Genomic DNA, 24,984 nt, shown 5'->3' with positions numbered 1-24,984 from the left:
AAAACAATTACGTAAAAATACTTTTTTTATGAACGTAATCTTTTATAATTATCTACATTAATTATATGTTTTTGGATCACCAAATTATATGTACATAATATAATAAGATCAACTATAATCTATGATTAGCTCCTGAGCTCCCATAGGCCCATAATTATTAGTTATTGAGTTTACCTGTCGAGAGACTACTGTCGAGAGTTACTAAAAATTAGCAGCTGGGACTCCGGAACTTGCCAGTTTAATCCTTCAGTGTCTTGAAAAGCATGTAAATCTCATTGATCTTGCGACTGCACTCTTTCCAATCGTGTTGATTGTGCCGTCCCGTCTATTTATGAAAGTGCACTTATGTCTTGTGCATAATTAAGCTTGCGCGCTTTAATGGAATCAATCAGTGACGTATTTATTTGATACAGAAATTTTAAATATTTCGGTAACTTTATAACAAAAATAACTAGAGGTTTTTTGTATCAATCATTTTTAACATTCGAGAATTTTCTAATACTTCCTAATACGAGTGTCGCTATTGAAATCCCATGGGGTAAACTACTGTACTATGTAGTATAATAACTCTATGAAAAGGACTTTCACTTCGACAGTTTTAGTGCCCGTTTAAATTTTTAATAAATCCATTATAACAGATTGCTCATTCAATTTTAATATTAGTCCGGATCTTTCAACGCGTTTCTAAATGGTGAAAGTAATTAACCTTGTTATCCAGGAAGAAAATGCGGTGAGCGTTCTTGGTATTACACGTCAAGGAGGAATGGAAGTAATCCTGTTTCCATAGTTCCCTGAATTTCATTTTACTTCGTATTATTAGTTTTTTTTTCATTATTTTAAATAATACACTATGTATTTTTATGAAACGAACTGGCTAACATGAAACATGATGAAATCAAAATTATAAAAAAATGATTATTATTATAAATATACATTTTATAATGTATCTAAAAAATCTTCTGAGCCCATTTTAATGGGAGAAATTTTTAAGTTTCACCCTAAACACAGATGTAGGAAAATGTCTGCCAGATTTCCCTAAATTTTTATAATTCGGAAAGCTTTGGATTGTTGATTTTGTTTTAAATGTATTTTTACAACAATTTAACACCAGGGAAAAGGATGGGGGAGGGGGACGTTACTCTGCAGAAAAAAAGTCTGTCAGTGAAAATTACGGCAGTGTTTATTTCTATGAGTATTTTATTTTATTTCAAGTACAAACAATTTTCAATATTATATAAAATCAATTAATCTTGAGCTCTTTTAGCAATTGTAGCGTCTCTGTCCAGATTAACTCCACGCAGCACCCAACCCCTGCCTGGTTGGCCGCGTTCTGCGCCAATGGGCTTGTCGTGGGCATCCGCCAATTGTGCCAGGAACATTCGTCTTGGACGAGTAGAATTATTTGGAGTACTTCCGTGGACCAGGAAATAGGAGAATATGACAACATCTCCGGCTTCCGAGATGACGGGAGTCGCCCGTTCTATTGGAAACTTTTTCTGAAATTATGAACGAAGATTAATAGCTGCAGGAATATTATGTAAAAAATTGCAGCAAAATAAGCTCCTGCTAATGCATAAGTAGCGGAGGGATGGGTCACTGATACATTTTTTTCTATTTATTTATTTATTTAGAAAGCCATTATTTTTATAACTTTTTGTTTTATGTTTGTAGGTATGTGTAGCACGTTTATTGTCCCACAGAAACTTTATATTATTATTTTCTGTATCCATGAAAAATAATTATTTTATAGGTATTGAGGCGATAATACATATCAAACGTAAATAAAATTATACAACACAGTAGCAAAGTCTGTATCAATTTTTTATTTTTTACTTTGAATAATATATAAAAAAAATTGTCCACTTATAATGTTTTTAACAAACATTAACACAACAATACTAAATCACGAACCTGATCAACATAATGGAAGCTGCTCCCTTCTTTAGGTCCAAAATCCTCCAAAGGACCAAACTTGTGTGAGCCAGGGTAAACGAACAATCCTCCATTTTCCGGATTGGAATCATCTAGACTCACGAATGCTGCCACCATAGAATCTTTTTCATATGGAAAATAGGGGTAGTCCTTAAAAAATATATAAATCTTAAATTCAGTTATACTTCTTTACCTACTATTTATGTAGGTATTCTTTTATTTATTTACACAATATTTTTGCATACATAATACACATTAACATAAACCTGTTTTCATACATAAAATAAAGGGTAGGTGCTACAAATTGGCGTTCCACAAGAGACAATTTTGGGCCCTTTTTTATTTTGGATATATGTACATAGATGATTCCACTTTACTTTTGAAAGTTAAAAATAAACGAATTCAAATAATATTAACAATATATTATAACTGATACCAAATATGTAATCATAACCTAAGGTGTAGTTTTTTGTTTACATAATGTAAAATAAAACAGAAATAAAATCAGTTCATAATTCTGTATGTATCAGATATTACAGTTTTTATACTTTAGATTCGAAGCTCACGTTGAATTCCCATTTGTCTTCTGTTACAGGTAGCTCTGTAGAATACGAAGCTAGAAAAGTTAGACAGCTTACTGATATTAATACTGTTCGGTGGAGTCAATATTATGCCTTTCTATATTAAATTTAATTTTGTAAATGACGATACTTGAATTAACCATATATTTTTTTTAAATATTTAATATTAAAGTAAAATTATTTTACGCGAAGCTGATTTGTATAATAAAAATTTAATCAATATGATAATTCGAACGACTTAATCTATATAAAAAAAAAAAAAACGTTATATCTTAAGTCTCGCTCATTTGTCATCCTAATGTTATTAAATTTTCTTAAGACACTTACGTAAAAATCAATTTTTATCGATGAATTATAAAATTGAAAGTGTTTTTATTTTTCCGAACAGATCTTTAACCTTATTAAAAGCCTTTATACGATCAGAAAAGTATGGAATAAAAGTTATCTTTACATCTATAAGTTTCAATTCCATTTTATTTTCAATTTACTTTAAAAATTTGTTTAAAAATATCACCTAAAATCGAACCATGTGTATATCTCCGTACCTGATGCATGGGATACGATGCTCCCTTCTCCGGAGGCTTGTAATGCGCCTTGGTGTGGTGCAGCACGATGTTCTTTGTACCCATGACATCTTCCAAAGCGTCTAGAAGGTCATCGTTGTATAACAACTTGCCGAAGACAGCATGGTGCATTTGCAAGTTGTGAATGCCTTTCACCTGAAAAATAAATATTTCAAGATTATTATTTTGAGCCCTGAATAATTCATCAAACGTTTTGTGTGTAGTTTCTCTCTTGAAGGGACAGAAGATCTACATAATTATAAACACAAAGGACGGTTGTTTAAGCCGTACTTGGCTGGGAACACCCACTTCAGCAGTTATTTCTAACAGCGAAATGGAAGGTCTAAGTCCGTCTAATTAAGTAATGAATTATAATACATTTTACAAAACTAATGTCCAACGAATGGTGTAGTCGCCACTGCCTATGGACATTGGCGCTGTAAAAAGTATTAACCAATTCTTTATTATGGCACACCATCACATCCACAATCATGTAATTAATTTCAGGTGGAGAAGTAAACATGTGAATACGTATAAATTCTACATACAATCATTAAACAAAGTAAGAACTATAACTAAAATGTTTTAAAGAACAATCGAAAAAAAACTCAACAGGTCTTGAAATCGATAACAGTCTTTAATATAGGAAAAAGACTTCAGGCGTTCGTATTATTTATAAAATATGCGCGGTAAATACCTTTTAGATATGCACACGAAATTCTGTAGTGAAAAGTGAAAAATTCTATATCAAATAATTACGTCACTGATATTCTCCTTCGCGATTTCGGCACGGCGTCATTTTCGAGCAAAGTCAGGACAGATATAGGGCACAGATTTATGCGCAAATGCAGGTATACTCTCTAGTCTCTGACTCTCATAATCCGATAAGACCGTAAATACGACATGACCAGAAAGAGTTAAATGCTTTCTGAGGCACGAAAGTGTAAATAATACCATTCAGACTACTACTAATTTCTCAATACACAAAAAAAATCCTTTTAACCTGACCTGCGATTTAAAGGCAAGACCACGGGATCAGTGGCCAAAATACGCACCCCCTAGATGAAAGGAGCAGTCAACTACGTCACTTTTATATTTTTTATAATAATACTAGATGAAATCTCGGCTTCGCACAGTTAAAATAAATAAAACCAGACATATACGGTTTATCATTTACTTTCCATTTAACATATAACTTTTTCATAAACGCTGTGATTATTGAACATGTACATTTTATATTTAGGTACAAAATAATAATATAACACAAACATGACACGGGGCTTTGGATATTTATTTGAGTTTACTCTCCAAAATCATTTACATACATGTGATAATTTAAAAATAATAATGTAAAATAAATATTTCTTGGCATGTAAGTTAATTTTTTTTATAACCGCAACATAATCCATAACATAAGATTTTAGAATAAAATATTTTAACTTAACAATAAACTTATTATTAAAGTAATACTTTGAATAATTACCTAGGACGAATTTACTCACTCGGAATTATTATTTTTTAACGATCTATAATTTATTGAGGATAAGTTTCCAGAGTCCACCGTACTGCACGAAATTATGATTTGGAACACACTTTCTGAACGCACCCGTAAACGTCAAACATGGCCGCCCCTTGAACTGTCATGTCATTGATTTTTATTGATTTAGTATCGAAACATCTCGATTATACGAATTTTGATGATTGTTTAAGATTGTTGACTAAAAAATATTTATTTTATAACGATCTATAATTGTGAATAAGTTTCGATCGGATCTAGCATAGACCTGTACAAAATTATTAATATATGTACATAAACATAAGCTTACCGTATACGGGCTATTACTTTCCCTGAAGGTGTCATCACTACCAACCCACGCACTCTCTGTTTTCGCTTGATTCTTCCTCCTGAACAAGTCATCGTACTCCTTCGACAGCTTCTGAAGCTCGTCGTCTTCGATTAGCTTCTTCAGATGTATGTATCCATTGTCTTTGTAGAACTGTATCTGTTGTTCCGTTAAGCGAACCATCGCAACAGCTGTTTGAATAAGAAATAAGCGAATTGCAATGTCACGGCGTTTATATTTTACTGTAAAATCATTTTGGGCAAAGTTCCTGACCCCATTGACGTTAATTGAGCGAAATATTTTTTCTTTATTAACACTTTATACGGTGTTGAAATATTTGGTGTTTTGTTATGAAAATCACGAGCAATGTAAAGGCAGGAACTCACATGACATTGGCAATAATAATAAACTTGACATTACGGCTTTGATATGCTTATCTATTGAAGAAAAAACAGATTATTACAATATTAGTTTATACGACCATGTATGTTAACGTAAATTGTGTAGTCAGGACGGGTAGCTAATATATGTTATTGTTTCTTTTCTAATTTTGTTATTATGCTAAGTGTGTGAAATTGGATATTATTATAGTTGGCACCCAATAATCAACATATAACATTTGAAGTTCAAATCGTAACCCATGTTGATAAAAAAAATTGAATTCAGAGAAATGAAAACCGGATTCTATGTACTTGTTTGCGTAATAAAACTATCAATAGGTTATAGGAGTTCAGCTGTTATCTATATTTATGGTAAGCGAACTAAATAAAATAAGTATTGGGATAAAAAACAAAGTCATATGTTTGTAACTGTTGTTTACGATATCGTTTCCCACGCAGTCATTGCAATATCTAGACGCGAAATCTCGGGCAGAAGTGCATTTAAAGTAATACAATAATGCAACTGCTCTTAGTTTGGAAGAGCGTGACTGCTCGAAGCAGAGACTCCGAGGTTGGACGGTGAGGTTGTGAATTAGTAAAAGTAACGAAATGGTCTCTAAATGTCCGCGTCAAATTAAATTATATTCCTTTACGCCTATTCCACGATATATTAACAATAATATCATGTTATATTCACAATAAAATTATTTTACAATGACGACAGTTATAAAACAAGGGACACAAAGATACATTTGTAACAATGACTTTGCGAAGTCGAAAACTTCACAAAGTCATAGCTTTTTTCCATAAAACTTCGCAGATCAATTTAAATTCACCAATGAATACATTTAAAGCTCGTTAATATCAATATGTAAATCATATTATTCAGTACAAGATTAATAATGAAAAAAATACATAGATTAAGTACTCGTGAACTTTCATTCCAAGATGTAAACATTTTATTGCAATGTATTGTTACCTACGTGAACACAGATTGACTTGCGCTTCTTGAAAATTATTTTTCAGTAAAATCGTCATTCAGAAACAGCGATTACCTTAAATTGAATTTATCATATAAAATGACGATTTTTTGTTACAGTCAAATGTCGTCACAATCGGGTCAATTACTTAGTTTGTCTGGGTAGGTACCTCCCACTCATCAGATATTGCACCACCAAATAGCAGTACTCAGTATTGTTGTGTTTGGGTTTATAGGATAAGTTAGCCAGCACACTGGATGACGCGTCCCTTGGAGGCACAAGGGACGCCTGTAATTACAACACAAGGGATATAAACATCTTAGTTCCCAACGTTTTTATGCATTGACGTTGCAAGGAATGGTCATTATTTTTAACAGAGCCATTGTCTATGGGTGGTAGAGACTTACCATCGGGTGGCACATGAGGACGTCCGCCCAATTTCAAAAAAAGTATTTTGGTCGCGATAAGAAAACAAACAGAGAAAATAAATTTACTTTTCTATTTATAATATTATCAGTCTGATATATTTAATAATAAAATTTATTATCAGCACATTTATGGTATTCAATTGTAGCCGCAAGGTATAAGCCGCCCTGGATTTGCCTTTGTGCAGAACGATGCATTTCACAGCATCTGCTTTTATCACATACATTAAAGCCTAAACGCCACTACAATGACTCCACATTATGTTCTGGTGCTACATAATAAGGTCTATAATGCGATAAATCTATAAATTAGTTGTGATGTTACGCATTGTATTATTTCCAGTATACTGCCTCTTTGTAGACGGTTCTGCGAGCCACGTGTCTCAACGCGATGGATTACTAGATGGATTATTATTTTACAAATATGGACGAATTAAAAAATATTTTTATACCATGTATTTAATATTACGGTATCGGGACACGAGTCGCTTAACGATGTGATAGGAGCAAGTTTGACCTAGACAATGGTCTAGGTTCGTAAGGACTGCTGATAAAAGATTTCTTCCTAAATATATATGTAAATATATTAACCATATATAAAGAAATCCTGAAAAACGATTCAGTAACATTCATTAAAATAATGATCACACGGTCAGTTAATAAAAACATTTCTACAGGCTCCCATAACGTGCTCGTATTCTTCGTTAGTTTGAGTTACAGGTCCTTATATTTCATGGCACTCGTGTAGCTGAATATACGCAGATAATGGCGGTTACTAAAGGCATCATATTAGAAGAATGCACGCTGAATTCCAAAAGGCTGATATACTCAATCATGAAAGGTTAGATAAAGGAAATAAATGACAGGCGATTACTCCCTTTTTCCGTCTAACAAAAGTCCCCGATTATTCGAATGTGCACATTAGCCCAACACACTTTTGTTCTCTGATTGAATGTTATGCGGATGGAATATGTGCTTTAGTGATCTTTAATTACGGCCTCGTGTCGTAATTGAAGATAAGTAGTAATCGCCTAAAATAGGATTAATTTCAACTTATGATGTTGTTTAATAACAGCATCATAGTAATAATAGGATAATTCCTATTAAGTCACAACTGTATTAAACTGATAACCATTTATGCGGCTTTCTTGCAAGACAGGAGATATTGTCATTATTAACTCTTAAAACTTAATAATTGTTCGAAACTAAATCGTGCAATTTATTAATATCGTAAATAAAAACAAGTCAAATTCAAATATAAATGTCCTAATTTAAAATATTTTATTTACAATTGCTTATTAATAGCACTCGACTTTGAAGGAAATCATCGGCAGGGCGTCAAACCTGCATGTCCTGTCTAATTTCAATGAAATTCTGCCACTTGTGTATACCAACCCGCATGAGATCTGCGTGGTGTAAATTATATTAATATTATTATTACTAACGGCCAAGCGTTTCGTTAGCAATAATCAGTGTCAACAACTGAGTCGGTAATAAAATTTACGAATCCTGAGCGCTCGAGTTCTTCCATTATTGTGCGTTGTAAACTCATTTTCGGATACCGCCCCTGACAAAAAATGCAACATTATTTGACATATGGGTTATTTTTTTATGTTTTATGTTGGTGGACGAGCAAATGGACCACCTAATGGTCACCACCGCCCATAGACAATAGTGCTGTAAGAAATATTAACTCAATTCCTTACATAATTAATGCATTACCAACTTTGGGAACTAAGATGTTATGTCTCCTGTACCTGTAGTTGCACTAACTCACTCAACCTTCAAACTGAAACCAACTATTGTGGGTACTGCTGTTTGGCAGTAGAATATCTGATGAGTGGGTAGTACCAGACGGGCTTGCACAAAGCCCTACCACCAACTATACTAGACATAAATAATGTAATAATAATATTCATTTTAACCTTTACAATGTGACTACAAAATTCTTAACATAAATCTTATAAGTATATTTTTAAAGCTCAAATAAAAAAAATAAGTGTGAGAACAAAACACGTGCTTTATAAAATTACAATCAAACCTACTGTCCCTGAGCTAGGTAAGCTGTATTTCAGGCGACTGTGCTCTCCTAAAAACAGATGAGATATTTTATCAATTAAATACATAATATTTTTAGTAGTAACGTCATTTTTTATTTTAAATCAAGTGAAATGAGAATTCATATAACTTTGTTTTGCCTTAAATTATTTACATATATTAAAATTTGACATGTTACTTTTATTCTTTAATATGGTTCGTGTACGTATAATTTTAGTCTGTACGAGTATACGTGTGTATGTATGTACGTATATTTCTGTGCGAGTGTGTTGTGTGTATTTATATGGGCGTATGAGTGTCAGAGAATGATTAGTGTATAATGCTGTAACTGATCCTAAAACAAATAAGAGACACCATACTAAAAAACCATGATGTTCAACTTCCTATATTTGTAAAAACCGACGTGATAATGTTTATGCCGATTTTTACGTTATCAATTTAATTGTAACATATTATTTACCGGTATGAGTTAAGGAGGACCTTCGCGTTTGTTATCAAAAATATAAATAACCATGCTTATTTGTCTTTGTGAGTTAAGCATAATAACATTTCTAGAAGGTCGATCTAGCTTGTGATTAAAAAGTGCAATAAATCCATAAATATGACCAATATATTTTCTTAAAATCCCAGCCCGAAGACGGCTGAAGTCGAACTGAGTTGCTCGTTATAAAAGTCGTTCAACGCCTTCCGCCTTATTTCAAAAACATCACATAAATGGTATTTTTTTATTGAATAAGGCTAATAGTTATCTGATATGTTTTTAATCGTATCCCATTTATCTAATTTTGTAGAAGGACTTCCGTTCGTCAGAAATTCTAACAGCAATATTTAGAATTGTATTGGAGTTAAGAAGATTTAAGATTAAATCACAAACTTAATTTAGATATAATCTATATAAACTTCATATAAAAAAATCATATTACAACAGTACTTAATCTCATGAAATACCATATATGATATTCTTTCTCAATACAGTCTATATCATGCTTTTATCAACTACAATATAAATCATCAAGGAACTGCATTTCAATATAGCAAGCAAGCCAGTGTAACGCGTACAAGGGACACAATTAACATCTTAATTCCCAAGGTTGGCGGGACATTGGCGATAATAGAAGGAATGGTTAATACTTCATACAGTGGCAATGTTTAGTGGCAATGGTGTGACCACTTATCATGAGACGGCCCATTCGCCAGGGCGCTAAGATAATAATCTTGCTCAACTCATTTAATTCATCACAATTAACCAACACCGGTCCAATTACAGGAATATCAATATGGAATTCAAGACAGTTACATAGCGACCGAACTTGTCGTCGCCATGGTAATTTTGTTATGCTACAGCCTCAACCTAATTGAAAACAATCAACAATGTTTTTGATTAACCCATTTATATTATTTTTTAATAAATAAATAAATATTCGACAACATCACATACATTACTCTGATCCCAATGTAAGTAGCTAAAGCACTTGTAGTATGGAAAATCAGAAGTAACGACGGTACCACAAACACCCAGACCCAAGACAACATAGAAAACTAATGATCATTTTCTACATCGACTCGGCCGAGAATCGAACCCGGGACCTCGGAGTGGCATGCCCATGAAAACCGGTGTACACACTACTCGACCACGGAGGTCGTAAAAGTTAATTGACTTACATGTGTATTTACTAAATATAAGACAATGGATTAACCCCACAACCACAACCACTTTACAATCACTATAAGAAACAAACATACCTATAAGAATACTTTAGAACTAAATATTTGTTTATAATTATTACTAAAGATATAATAATTTAAATCAAAAAATCTATTTGTTATTTTATTCAAATTTGATTTATATTTTAGCTGGATACGTCATGGTAAATCTAGAGGTGGTAGCGATTTATTTTCGAACACCTCTGCCAAATTGGTGAAGTATGTTTTCATTCTGTTAAGAGGGTCATAGCTATCATTCAAGGGCTTGAATACAAGATCCTGAGGAGCAACACACGGCCCTTCGTGTACGAAGATCCAACCTAAAAAAAAAGAAAAGATTACCAATTTTGCTCATCGTTGATTTTGTTCATTACAAAAAAACGTCAAAAAAAACATAAACTAACTAGTGCAGTTCCTAACTAGTAGTTAAAGTTAGTTTGTTTATTCAAAACGCTTTCCCTCCTTGACAATCTAAATGACCATCAACAAATTTTGCATATAAATTAACAAGGGTACAGAAAAGGCGTAACTAACACACGCCCTCACCCTTAAACTTGGTGAAGCCCAAGACGAAAACGCTCGCTTATAATTATGACATGTTTGTTAATTTAAGGTCAGGTTAATATATACGTCTTGATTATATGAAGAGCCAAGATGGTCCAGTAGTTATCACACGTGAAACTTAACCTAAGATTGTAGGTTCCAATTCGGGAAAATTATATTGAATTTTTATGTCTTTAAATTGTGTATGACTGAGAAACACAGCTACAAATATGCTCCTACCCACCAAACCCCATTGGCCAAGCGTGATAGTATAAGCTCCAAATATTTTCGAGGAGAGTAAGTATTGGCCTTGCAATGAAACATTTACCGACTGTTAGTTTACTTTTTCACTTTTACGTGAATTGGAACGGTTTCTCTAAAACTATTATTTTCATTTTAACCCACAAATACTAGCACCCCTTCTTTGGCTTGTATCAATAATGAATTTCGTATTTCCTTCCTGTGTAAATACCAAAGAAGCTCCCAGGAAGAAAATTGTCTTCATGAGTAAGAACCACAAATACTGAGTCATCTCGTATATAAATGGCTGATGTTCGTTTTTAATAAACAATATGGTCAGTTAACATATAAGAAATATATGTATATCGTATAGCTAGTAAATATATATTATGCTAATCGTGAATGTTGTCGAAAATTCATATTGCACATACTTTGATGAAACGGGGCTCGACATTGCGCATCCAGAAATTTGCAATAAGTATCGAAGGTCGTATAGCCTTGGGTCTGATCGTCGATAATATTGCCATAACAAGAGCCAAATATCCATCCAGGATAGCAGCCATCGACTAACACGTAGTCGGATCTACGAGCGCATACTTTACCAATACTGTGAATGAAATAATTTTATCAACATAACATATTTGTAACAAATTTTAAGATTAACCTCACTCATTTAACTCAGCCAATATAGATGAAGATGTGCTACACTTTCCTTATTACAACTCCGGGCTGGTTTGATACATTATTTTTATACATTATACTTTTACCGTTAACACAATTAACTAAGAAGTAAAAACTTGGGCGTCGGAGTTTACAGACGTAAGAAATCATCGACCTTCGATCATCAACCACTTGGTCAAAAAAAATATTCACTAACTTAATAATAATAATTTCGTTTATTTAAGACAATTAATAGTCCACTTGTTAGTTACAAAAGACACATTACAACTATGTTAGTACAACGAAAGATATAACGACACAAAAAAGCAGAATACAAAAAAAAAAAAAAAAAGGAAATACGTATATTATTTACATAACCTAACCTGCCTCACCAGCACGTTAACGAAGTATTGGAGGGCAGGATCGGCCAGCTTAGCACTAAACATTTTCAGAATATTGTTAGGACTCAACCGCACTCTGTTAAGAAGAGATGCAGTTCGTTTTCTTATTATTGCGAAAAATTCGTCTGTACCCGACTCCACGAACATGGCGGACGCACTACAGAACCGTTTAAGTCCCAACAAAACTCTGAACCCATTATTATATTGCACTCTTAGAGAGTCTAGTGCTTTCTTACTGTAACTGTTCCACGGGGCACACGTGTAGAAAGTTTGACAATACGCCTTAAACAAAGTTAATTTTACTTCTTTACTACAGCGCGCAAACCTGTGGGCACGCATATTACATTTGGCGGCAAGCGCCCTTCGTTCACGCTCTATGTCTGCATGGTCTCTAAGATCCTCGGAAATGTAATGACCTAGATATTTAAAAACTTTCACCCGACTTAACTGTTTCTCATTTAGTTTTAAAACTGGTTCATAGTCGATTCCCCCTCCGCGGATTCCAAAGACCATGTACTCACTTTTTTTAGCATTGTACGTAAGGCCATGTTTCAATGCATATTTCTCACAAACCTTTAACAAAGACCTAATCGAACCAACCATAGGACCCAGCAGAACCATGTCGTCTGCGTAACTAAGGTTATTGACACAAACGCCGTCTATCCAGCATCCGACTGGTATGCTGCTAAGTCCCACGATTAGTTCGTTTACGTAAAGGTTGAATAGCTTAGGCGAGGTTATACTCCCCTGCCTCACCCCGCACTCCAACCGATACGAGTCTGACCTAGTTTCACCCCAGTTTACATAGTTTTCTTGGTTTAGGTACCAATATTTTAACAAAAAAAGAACTTCCGGTTGCAAACCCATCTCTCGAAGCTTCGTCCAAAGCAAATCATAGAACACTAAATCAAAAGCCTTTGAGAGGTCCAAGAAGCAGGCATACACCGGTGTTCTTCTGTTAGTGGAGTATTTTCGCAGTGGAGGCACTTTCCGTTGAAAGTTCAGGTCTAAATCCAAATTGCGCGTCGTGTATATTTAAATACTTATTCAGGTTTTGGTCTATCAGACTGTCCAACACCTTAGCAAATACCGTAGCTAGGGATATGGGCCTATAGTTAGACTGATCAGAAATATCTCCAGTTTTATTTTTAACCAGAGGGATCACCATCGTTCTCATCATATCGGCTGGAAGGTACGAATGTGTTAAACACAAGAAGTAAAACATCGCTAATACGCTATAGAGGCGGACCCCTGCATGTCTTAGATGCTCGATACTGAGACCAAAATGACCAGGTGATATACCTCTGTTCATTCTTTTAATAGTCACTACTACCTGAGCAGCAGTAAAACTTAACTGTGTGGCCGTATAGATCTCAGCATCATTCATCCGTGACGTTGGTCCCAAAGGAGATGTCACTTGAAATTGATTGTTGAACAGAGTGGCAATCCCTTCTGGCTCATTACAACTGGTTGCTTGCTGGTCGACCTGTTCTCACGTTTAATTTATTTGTGGCTTTCCAAAATTTAACGAAACTATGTGACGACCTGTTTGAAGCCATGATATCCATTTTTACCTGGTCTTCATGGTGTTGACACCATTTTAATTTACTCTTAAAAATCTTTCTACTCTTACGCATGTTGTCCCACACTTCGCCTTGCTTCGGTTTGTTCATGAGCAACTAAACTTGGAACTTACTACGTGCATTTTCATATGCCCTACGTACATGTTTATTCCAACCGATTACGCGACTTTTTTTGTTATCGTTAGGGCTCTCATACGTGAGTTCAGCCGCTCCGCTAAGAATCGAAACAGCATCAGTGTACATATTATCCAGCAGATGCTTATGATCGACATCACGACACATACCACCCGCACACGTTTCAAATGAATAAAGATAATTGATATTTCCGAGTTGCTCATGGCATATGTCGTGATATCGCTCAATTTGTACATCAGACCTAGAGCGCCACAGCGTTTTATTACATACATAGTCAGGCAACTGACTTTTTGAAACCATTACATCTAGACTACATTCTATTATAAGCGGGAAGTGGTCAGACCAGTACACATCACAATCTATTCTAACATTTAAAATCGTGTTCCACGCTGCCTGTGTCACAATACAATGGTCTAACCACCTCATACTACCATCAATATCGCTAATAAATGTAACAGTGTGAGACCTAATGCCTAATTTTTCTGTATCAGCACATATCCATTTTTTCTCCAGGGAATATTGTTGCAATTCTAACCAGAACGGCTGATCTGGGTGTGCGTTAAAATCACCTAACATATAGACGGTTTCTACCTCGTTATTTTCTATAATAGCGTCTGTTTCCCCCAAACAGTTCACAAACTCAACACTGTTGTCGGGGACGTCCGTCGGCATATATACAGAAAAAACAATAAATGATTTTTCGCCTATCGTTCCCTTGATTGCTGCTAGCCTAACACTACAACAATTTATGACAGAGACCGTGTCAAATACATTTTTTCGCCATAACAACGCCACCCCACCGTATGGTCTGCCTTTCAGAAAATCAAAACTATCACTTACTGTGCTAAGCAATGGTAAGTCGTGAGCGAGGAGCCAGGTCTCCTGTAGGGCGACAATATCGGCGTATACACTCAAGTCCCGTATTGATTGCAGCGACCTTTTAAAACCTTTACAATTATAAGATACCAACGCACACTTACTTTTGTTATACATTATTAAATTAAATTCCTTAATTCCTTTTTTTTACTAGTCTTTTTTAAAAACAATAAATTTCCTAAAACAAATGCCTTCTGGCCACATTTCATCTTTCAGGAACAATGGAACCCTTTAACTATCGACATAAAACATATATGAGTCATAGCCTTTGGTCACTTTTGTCACGATTTTTTCTAACGTTACTAACACTTGTGTCTTACGAAAAATATAGTCAATAATGTCCTGCTGCAATGTTTCCTGGCTAATATTTGAAATATATAACGGTACTTTGACTGAAGCCGCCCTGAACTTCGACTCAGGCCCGTAACTTGCTTTTCCATGATTACTTACAAAACGATTACGATATCTCAATTTCTTTTTGATCTGAACCAAATACCATTTTTCTGTCTCCACCTGCTCGCTTTGATTTGACAGTTTAGTCTTTCTAATTGTACTTGACTTGGCATGGTATTTTTATTGTTGCTAACATTTACAACACCAGGCGATACCTGTGAAGACGCTGTAGTAGCACATGCAGTAATCGGCCGATCGATGCAGGAAACATGTAACGGTCCGCTCACGTTCGATACTTTACAAATAGGCCTCATAGTATTTTGTATTTGTTGCGTCTGTGTCGAAACCGCAGTGATTTGAAGGGCGTCCACGCGTTCACTTGAGTTATTGCTTTGCGCGTGCGCAACAAAGACAGGAGATTTCGTTCCTTCGTTTAACAACCGTGAAGAAGAGGGGGACAGGTTGCTGTTTTTACCGATATCAATTTTTTCGCTTGTAGTTCGTGGAAGCGAGGAAGACAGATTGTAATTATTATGTCCATTAACACAACCATTATTCATCGATTCCTTTGACTTATCAATTGTCCTATCATAATATAAACTCGTAGCATTTAATCCCATAGGTCCGCTGTCAAACTCGAAACGACGTTGTGAATTAATATTTCCTCTTTTTGTATTAACATTCATTTTATGAATTTCGAAACTACCCTCATGTTGACAAGATTTTTGACATTGGTTAGTAGCAGAAAATTCAATTCTATCGTTACGAACACCACAACATTGTTGTTTTACAGACTCCGTTTCACATTGTAATAATGACATACTCTCCTGCAGTTTTAAAACATCCCGCAATGGGCGCGTGGCGTCTAGATGATCGAACGTTATAGGATGCATAATATGCAACTTATGCAATTCTCTAGCCACGAAAACGGGCAATAGATCCGAATTAACTGCATCAGCATGCTTAAGGAGATCAATAATATCTTACAGATTTTTTCTAGATTTGTCTTCTTACGCATCTTCAGTTTATCCAATGGAACTGCTTGAAAAAACAATTTCTTTGCTTCTAAAATATCATCGTGGGTAAAACCAGTTTCACACACCCTTATAAGGGTCTCTTCGTCCATAACACCAATTTTATTGTACATAAATGCAAGCACTTCGTTTATTACAATGTTGCAAGTAGCACATTTAACAATATTAGAGGTCATTGCACTCGCAGGTGACCGCGCGTGCGCTCGATCAGCTGCAATGATTAAGCTTACCAATCATATAATTACTCGTAGTTTACCAATTACTATATACGATCGAATTGTAATATGTAGTGAAGTTTTCTTTAAATTATATGTAAGGAATAATTTATCTGTACAAAAATAACAATGGCAGTTTGTATATATGTGCTTGGTGATATAGAGAAATCTTTCTCAATGTATATCTATGGACAAAAGGCGAATCCATCAATAAATCACAAAAGAAAAATAATAAAAGACAGTCAAAACGAAATTAATAACACAATAATACAAAGTGAGTGTGAAGTAACTTTAAATTGTGCAAGTAAACGTAAATATTGGACGGCGATTTACCAATTATTTAATATAGTTTTATTAAGTCGAATTAAAATATCACAAGATAAAGTCTCATTTGATTTTGTACTCATTTACACTATGTTACTTACTCTTTAACTTTGATAAGATCCTTTTTGTCTCGGTTCTCTGACCATCATTAAAACTTTTTTGAGTTTTAGAACGCTTTTATTCAAAATTATTTTAGTTATTATCGTAATTTAAATATTATTTTCCAAAACATCTTCACTATCAGCCCAATTTGTAAGGTCAAATAATGTAGTAGAAAGCACTGTGGATATAAATGCTATGTTGGAAGCTTATTGTTATGGATAGGTAGGTAAGTAGATAGAGCGATTTATACTAATTCCATAACCGGTATAAACGAGCGGAGATACTTAAATATAAGGTTTTACAAGAGCACTGCCTTCTTAAAAGAAAAAACTTACCTTGTATACAAATAACTGCACTCCTCGCCACAGACTAGGGGTATGGATGTAGTAGAAACACCATCTTCGGGTACTTTCACCGTGAACACCCAGTCCCCGTCCTCCCAGTAGGGTTCATAGCCATACGTTGGATTGTAAGCGTAACCATATTTTTTTTTGTAGTCCCCTAATAAATTATATTGTAGTTGGCTAAAAGGCACAAGGTAAGATTTATTATAGACATTGTATATCACATATATTAATGTACCAAAAAAATTATTGTGATAAAATTTTTTGATGACGCTGAGCGTTAAATGGCCCCCAAAAACCAAGTAATAGAACTGCTTTAAGCTATTTCAACAAGAATTAAAGAATTCTAGAACTGCCACTTTTCTTCTTGATAAGTTATATTGTCTAATCAATCTTTTAAGGCACGTGTACATATAAATCATTATAAACAGCCTGGGTGCTAGTTCTGCAATCAAATAAATAAATTGACCTTTATAGCAATCGAATCGAAACTCAATCGTTGCCGTTGAGCCGTTTTCTTATTCGACTAAAACAACGATCTAGTTGCAGTTCGATCGATGTTCGGTCGAACGACTACGGACCTGAATACATTTCTGGCAATAGGTAATTTATACAATAAATACTCATTTTAACATATGTATTTATATGATGATAATTGTATAACTACATAAATAAATCTCTGTGTATATTTTTGCTTAATTTTTTGGGCATATAAGTTGGGAAATTTGAAATAAAATAATTTAGCAACAATCTGTTTCAGTGTCACATTTATCAAAAAATAAAAATCACAAAATTAAAGTTGAGCTCTACATGTTCTCGTGTCGGACTACTCGTGTTGTTCTGCAAAAACAAATTTGAAACTCGTCCCTCAATTTGAAAGTGAATTTTTTAAAGCCGACCCTGCTTGTTCTTTTTCTTGTGAATATGCCAAATGCGCAAATTTATAATAATACCAGCGACCCGACCCAGCTTCGCACGGGTGCAGTACTGATTGTAAATATACTACAGAATGTCTTACGTTCAGTTTTTCAGACATTAGACAATACAAATCCCATAATGATCTATATTAAACGCACAGTGTATTTAAGGTACTTAATTGGATATGGATTAATGCGGTATTGCTTAAAGTCGCTTCGAAAATATTATATAGCCATTATTTCTCGTAAAAAGTCAGGGATAAAAATGGTTATTGTGGGTTACCCCTCAGAGATAGACCTATTACACTATACAATATTGTATTACACTATTTTGATCTATCTCGTAGGGTTCAGCCAGCGTTTGCAATTTAAGCGCAAAGAATGGATTTATTTACGACATCACTTTAGAAACCTCTAAAAGTATCAGTGTTTCTCTACTATATTGTGCGTGTATTATACATATAGACCTCTTGAATCAATCTGTTTATTAAAAAAAACCGCATCAAAATCCGTTGTGTAATTTTAAAGATCTAAGCATACATAGGGACAGACAGCGGTAAGCGACTTTGTTTTATACTATGTGATGATAATAGTGCATAGAGCAACAAAAGAGTGTGCATGAAGCCCTAAGTCTAATCACGCCTCCCTTACCTAAGTTCCCTCGGATATGCATCCGAGCACACTTGGACCAAGCTTCAAATATTTATACTTGAAGGGAGCTCGGATGCAACAGACGAACTTTATAAAACTAATTTGTACTTAATTATTTAAAACAAATACCCTATATCGAAGTCTTTCGAAGGTAGCTGGGAACGAAGTACTGGTACGATGAACACATGTTGTACTGAAATATACATTTATATTTGAACAAATACAAAACTATATAGCTGGAAATAATTATAAAGTTTTTTTTTAAATTCAGACTGAACAATCATAATATGTGATTGAACACACCTGTGCGTCTAAGTGAAACGGGAGCGTCCGATAGAATGAACTGTAAAGTAAAAGCCACACCGATGCAACGAAGCGACTACAAAGTATTTTTGTTGCAGTCGTTTCGCTTGGATTAACAGGTCTGGCCGTAGCTAAGTGAATCTCGCATCTCTATACTTTGCTGGAAAGGTGTGTTTATTCTTAAACTGTGACTGTTGAAAATGGCATATTGTTTTGTTTTAATAATAAGCCTTTTTGGTTTAGCTTGGCTACCCTTCCTAGTAAAATAAAGGTCTACATAAAACGCTCCGTACGCCAGTAAAGCCCTTTTTTTCTGGAAATACGCATTACGCATTTCCCCCACATGATGTGGGGCTCGCCCGCTAAAAAACCAGCGGTACCCACTCCGTCTATTCGGGAGACGTCACGGGATCGCTTGCGCATACTACCGTCACGTCCTGACGGTAGGCCCAACTCTGCGGGCCTCCAATTTCTCTCCTCGGAGGGGGTTCTCGGGGTACAGAGACCCCCTAGCCCCGGCGACACTTATGCGCCAGTAAAGCTCTTAGCCGACATGATTTTTTCGACATCTTCAACAACAACCTGTGCACCTAAACATTACTCATTCATTACTCCATCAGGTAGTGTAGACCGTATGAAAATTCGTTCGATATCTTTTGAATTTATCGCATTCAGACAGACAGATGTGTAGAGAAATTGTGATTTTATTATTCGTTTATTTTTAAATAATATGTTCAAAAAATTATTATTTTTGGTTTTGTTCGTTTTTCTTTATTTCTTTAATTTTTATCTTCGTTGTATTGCGTTCCGTTTACAAATAAATATCTATTACATTATATTCTAAAGTATTTTAAAATAAAAAACATAACTTACATAAAATCAATTTATATCGAAACTGATTTGACATCACAACGAAAACTAATTAATTTTATCATCAGCAATAAGTTGAAATTGAAATTAAAATAACCATCGGACTCGATTAGCCTTTCAGTTTTATTTAATAACATTTTCGTCATAAAATATTTACACATTTTTAATTGAAAAGTCAATATCTCATGTATTTGATATTTCATCACCAATAGTTTTAAACAAGTATATAGAATAGTTCAATAAAGGTACATGCCAACGTATATTACAAGCGTGACAAATCACAAATTTTATAACTTAGAAATTCGTTTAAGCTTGAATTTCTTTCATACTCATATTAAAAAACCTAAATAACTTTAGATGCGATGATAATAAACTTGTTTAGAATATTAAACATATACTCTGTACGTAAACACATATCCCAAAATAGTGTCACGACGTTATAGCCCTTTCAATACCGTATAACCCCATGCGATAGGGATAGATGTGACATCAATCCCTTGCCTACTCGTAAGATTTGAAAATCATAAGGAAACGATACCCTAAGAAGGGCATCGACGGTACTATGGCTACAAATCCCGGAGATGATAAAACTTCGAAGAATCAGATGTCTTCGGAGGATTACACCTTGTATACAAAAAAAATATTTTCGTAGAATTTTATTGTGACTATTACGAGTTATCCTTTTGGACGCTCTGGCGTTGGGTTTTCCTCGAAAAAATTACTTAAATATTCCTCAGCTCTGGTCACCAACAAATAACCTGTTGCTGGATATGTCTTCAATTCCTCTTGGCATTTACCCCTGTATACGATCATCCATTCTGTAAACATTAAAATATATCAATTATTTAATCGAATGACTTTCGGAAATAATAGTATATTCAAATTTTGAAAGACATTTATAAAAAAAAGGTGTTTAAAGTAGGCTACAATTTATAACTAAACTGGCATGTCAATTTAAGTACACTGGAAAATGAAGATACTATAGGAACAAAGAGATCTAGAACAAAATGTTGGTATGTCAATCTCGTAGCACTCAAGGTACTGAGACTAGTATGGAAGTATACCATTATTAGTAAACTGAATATGGAGGTAATGGCTAACTTTCAATTTTGCAGAATTCAAATAACTCGCCAGTTCCTTGTGGCCAAGACGAAAATATGCATTACGCAGTGCAGGCCCCGCATAGACTCGGGGCCCCAAAGTCAAAAATGAGGAAGTTACAAAAGCCAAATATTTATCGTATGTAGTTGACGGCATTTGTAATGTAAGTGCGGAAACAGTGCGGTCACCAATATATTTGTTATATATCGTCAAGTCATAGGAAAAAATTTGAATAATAAAATGAATCCATGAAACTTCATAATGAAGTTGAACTTCTGCATCATATAACATTTATATTTTTTATATTTAGCCAGGACGACACTTTATTAGTTCCTTATACTACACTACATGAACACATAAGGCATATATTTTTATCAACAGAATCCCGACTTACTTGATTTTCCAGTACAATCCTCATCAAGGAGCTCGCAATAGCTCGTGAATGATTTGTACGTGAAGTTTTTATTTTTACCACAAACTTCTCCAAATCTATTAGTGGGATAAAAAAAACACAACAACAGTCACTAAAATATAATAACAGTACATGCAAACATTTTAATATAATTGATATTACACAAGTTCAATGTCTCATCGAATATTAAACATCAAATGGAATATCAAAGTATCTCATCAGACAACTCTTGAATTTGGAGACAGCAAATACAGAAGCCCTTCCGACAAATTATCATCGTTATTATTTTAGTACGTGATGTTCACAATCCTAATTGCAATTAAAATTATTCTACACCGATAATCGGATTTTCAAATGGAAAATTGTTGTTCTGTACGAAATTATAGAAATTACGTTTGCGAAGTTATTTGATCAACAATGGTATGCCATTGTTGTAGCGTTCACACAATCGGAATACATTTAAATCGTTTATAATTACGAAACAATAGAATACGATACCTCAAGATCTTAATGCAGTAGCATATTGTGCAATTTACGAACATGTTGGTTACTTCTTAGCCTGAACTAATTAATTTGTAAAATAATAAAATGTTATTTGCGTGTACTCCCCATTTATAAACGGTAAAAATATTTAGTTTTCTAATTGAAAATACAACTTATTTATTATTTAAAAGAGATTGGCGGAATGACAAATGGATCACCTGATGCTGAGTGGTCCACTCGACTAAGAATAACTTAACTATCTTTCACATAACACAATTTACAAGACATCTATGACTTACTTGGTGGAAGGTCTTTGTGCAAGCCCGGTCTGGGTACATCGTGTTTATATTCTATCATAATTATGTTCGACCGCCAATCAGAAATTGATAGTATTGTTACAAGAGACCTATCATCTCAGTTCCCAAGACCGGTGGCGCATTGGTGGTGTAAGGAATACAACTAATGCATATACTATAAACAACTATTGTTCATTTATATGGATAAAAATTTGTCTTCTAATTTTTATCAAATGGATATCAGATATCTATCCATTTTCTCAACTGCATCAAATTTTTTAACCTAATATATAAAAGCTTCTTTTTGTAACATTTAATTTTACACCAATAAAAAAAATATTATAACATAACATTGTATATCAAATAACAACTATAAAGACTTACTCTAAATATAATTCCGGACATTCATTCCCACATACGGAACCTTCTGGCTTCTCAGTGGTGATATCAAATCTCTCAAAGACCCACTCGCCGCCTGGCCAGTACGGTTCGTAGCCGGGGTTTGGGTTGTAATTTGGAGTTTTTTTCGGTCCTATTGCTAAAGTATAACCTTGCCTAAACAATTCAATTGCTAAATTATTTATTTAATGTTTATATTTAACTAGCAAAATTCGATAGACGTTGTAATGGATACGATGTTGTAAGCAATTGGCAGAATGCAGGGCCGGGTTTAAAGAGGGCAACCTTGGCAACTGCCCTCGGGCTTCCAAAGGGTTGAGACCTCACAATAGATGCCGATGAGAACATTTTATGTAATATGTGTTTATATATCTATTTATAGCCAAATTAAACTACTACTGCTCTCTAAACTCCTACTCTAAACTACTGTTTTAAATGTTACCGATACAAAGAGTAAATAAGTATATAAATAAATTAATCTGTAAAATAAAAATTAGGGGCCTAACTTTTCTGTTGCTGCAGGGTCTCCATTTCTTTATTGGCCCTAGCTGAAAGCTATACAAGTTGATTAATTCAGCGCCGTCTAGAGGCGACTTCCTAATAAAAGTGTATAGTTCAAAAACTGCATGCAAAAATATCATTTAATGGTGATATGTTAAACGGTGTCAAAGTATATTTAAGTCAAACAAATCTCACCTTTTATTACCCATAATTTTTTATACGCAAAATTGCTACATAAATCATTTTCGACAACTTTGAAAGAGCATTTTGCAATTTCAATAACATTGTATCGTGACATTTTGGTACTTACGACCAAACTTTGACTACCGTAACCTAATTAACCACTGTTAGTTGTATGTAAGGGATCGCTTGAACCTAATTTTTTGACGTAAAAGACAACATGCAGAAATTGTATGTGCGTGGAATTTCCATAAAATATAATAAATTCACATCCAGCTAAATAATGTTTGATGATGAACTAAAATACAGGAGTATACGTAGAGAAATGGCAATAATAATCACCTCCTTGATAATATCTCATGGACCGGCCCAAAGACACAATCCCTTTTAATAGTGAGAGCCACCATCGAGGGCAGCGTAAGTTGTTCCACTAAAAATAAATATTAACTTCAATTTCATACCTATAAATAATTTGTAAGCTGGGGTTTTACTTGCATTAAATTAGGATTTCATATTGCATGTTTTTCTTGGTGCTAAGGCTTCGTGCAACAGGTCTGGTAAAGTAGCACCGACTTATCCGTACCTTTGTTTTTGGGCTTGAGTGAGTGTGCCAGTGCAATTACAAGCACAGGGGACATAACATCTTAGCTCTCGCGGTTAATGGCACATTGATGTGATGTAAGGAATGGTTAATATTTCTTATAGCGGCATTGTCTATGGTGGCATTAAAGAATAATTAAAAGACAATGACAAAATTCGAATCAAAAATCCCGTCTGATTAAAAATAATAACAAAAAATTACGTGATATTTTTCTGACAGTTCAGTCAACTATCAAAGAACTTCGTTCCAAAATGATACTGCTACTATCTATGCACAACGATTACCTACCTAACCTTAAGAAGAAAAGAGAATTATGTATTAAAAACTAGGTACCAAGCCCGACTTCGCACGGGTTGAATAAGTGTCTACGTACAATGTTTATACCGAAAGACAAAAATTTTTATTTATATGTCGGCGCATCCGCCTCTTACCATGTGATCTGTCAAACATCAATATACATAACGAACACCGAGGACTGGATGGGGCGGCCATGGGGTGAAAAGCGACAGTGAGTCTTGGTTCGTCGAAAAGTGCGCACGCATTCACGTGCTCGGTGGACGTTAAGTTCTGATTCAAAATTAGCTATAATTATTATAAGATTGTGTAAATTAAATTGTGGTACCGTCTCCTTACCCGATAATCCACGCCTACTCGAAGATGACCGACAATTACGATGTTGCCGCAAAGGCTTTATATATAAAAAATAACAATTTTTATAACAACAATTATTATTATTTATTTCAGATAACAATTTTGTTATTTATGTGGTTAACTAATGAATCAGGAAAGGAATTTGGACATGGTCTATGTACACACACAAAAGCACTACCAACTACTTAATTATTGTTTATGGAACTCTGTAATTGTGATCAATGGTATGGATGTGAGTGTTGACAATTTATAGACACATACATAGTTTTCTATCACAGAGTAATCGTTTGAATGAAATTTTG

General features: G+C 34.4%; 1 protein-coding gene across 1 annotated transcript; it reads right to left on the bottom strand.

Annotated features, from left to right (window-relative positions):
- Nucleotides 1-1,158: 1,158 nt before the first annotated feature.
- On the bottom strand, nucleotides 1,159-5,149 carry LOC113397071 (phytanoyl-CoA dioxygenase, peroxisomal-like). Its single transcript, XM_026635221.2, has 4 exons — nucleotides 4,903-5,149; nucleotides 3,059-3,232; nucleotides 1,912-2,082; nucleotides 1,159-1,496 (listed from the first exon to the last, which is right to left on the bottom strand). Exons 1-4 carry the CDS (start codon nucleotides 5,101-5,103, stop codon nucleotides 1,245-1,247), a joined length of 798 nt encoding a protein of 265 aa, XP_026491006.2. The 5' UTR covers nucleotides 5,104-5,149; the 3' UTR covers nucleotides 1,159-1,244.
- Nucleotides 5,150-24,984: the final 19,835 nt, after the last annotated feature.

This window comes from Vanessa tameamea, chromosome 19 (genome assembly GCF_037043105.1).
Source record: "Vanessa tameamea isolate UH-Manoa-2023 chromosome 19, ilVanTame1 primary haplotype, whole genome shotgun sequence".
In the NCBI taxonomy this organism is placed as follows: domain Eukaryota; kingdom Metazoa; phylum Arthropoda; class Insecta; order Lepidoptera; family Nymphalidae; genus Vanessa; species Vanessa tameamea.
This window is presented reverse-complemented; position numbering and strand designations above follow the sequence as displayed.

Coding starts and splice junctions, on each gene's coding strand:
- LOC113397071 (XM_026635221.2), bottom strand. CDS start 5,103: ATGGTTCGCTTAACGGAACAACAGATACAGTTCTACAAAGACAATGGA. Junction 3,233..4,902: donor AAAGTAATAGCCCGTATACG/GTAAGCTTATGT, acceptor TTTATTTTTCAG/GTGAAAGGCATTCACAACTT. Junction 2,083..3,058: donor CATCGTATCCCATGCATCAG/GTACGGAGATAT, acceptor ATATTTTTTAAG/GACTACCCCTATTTTCCATA.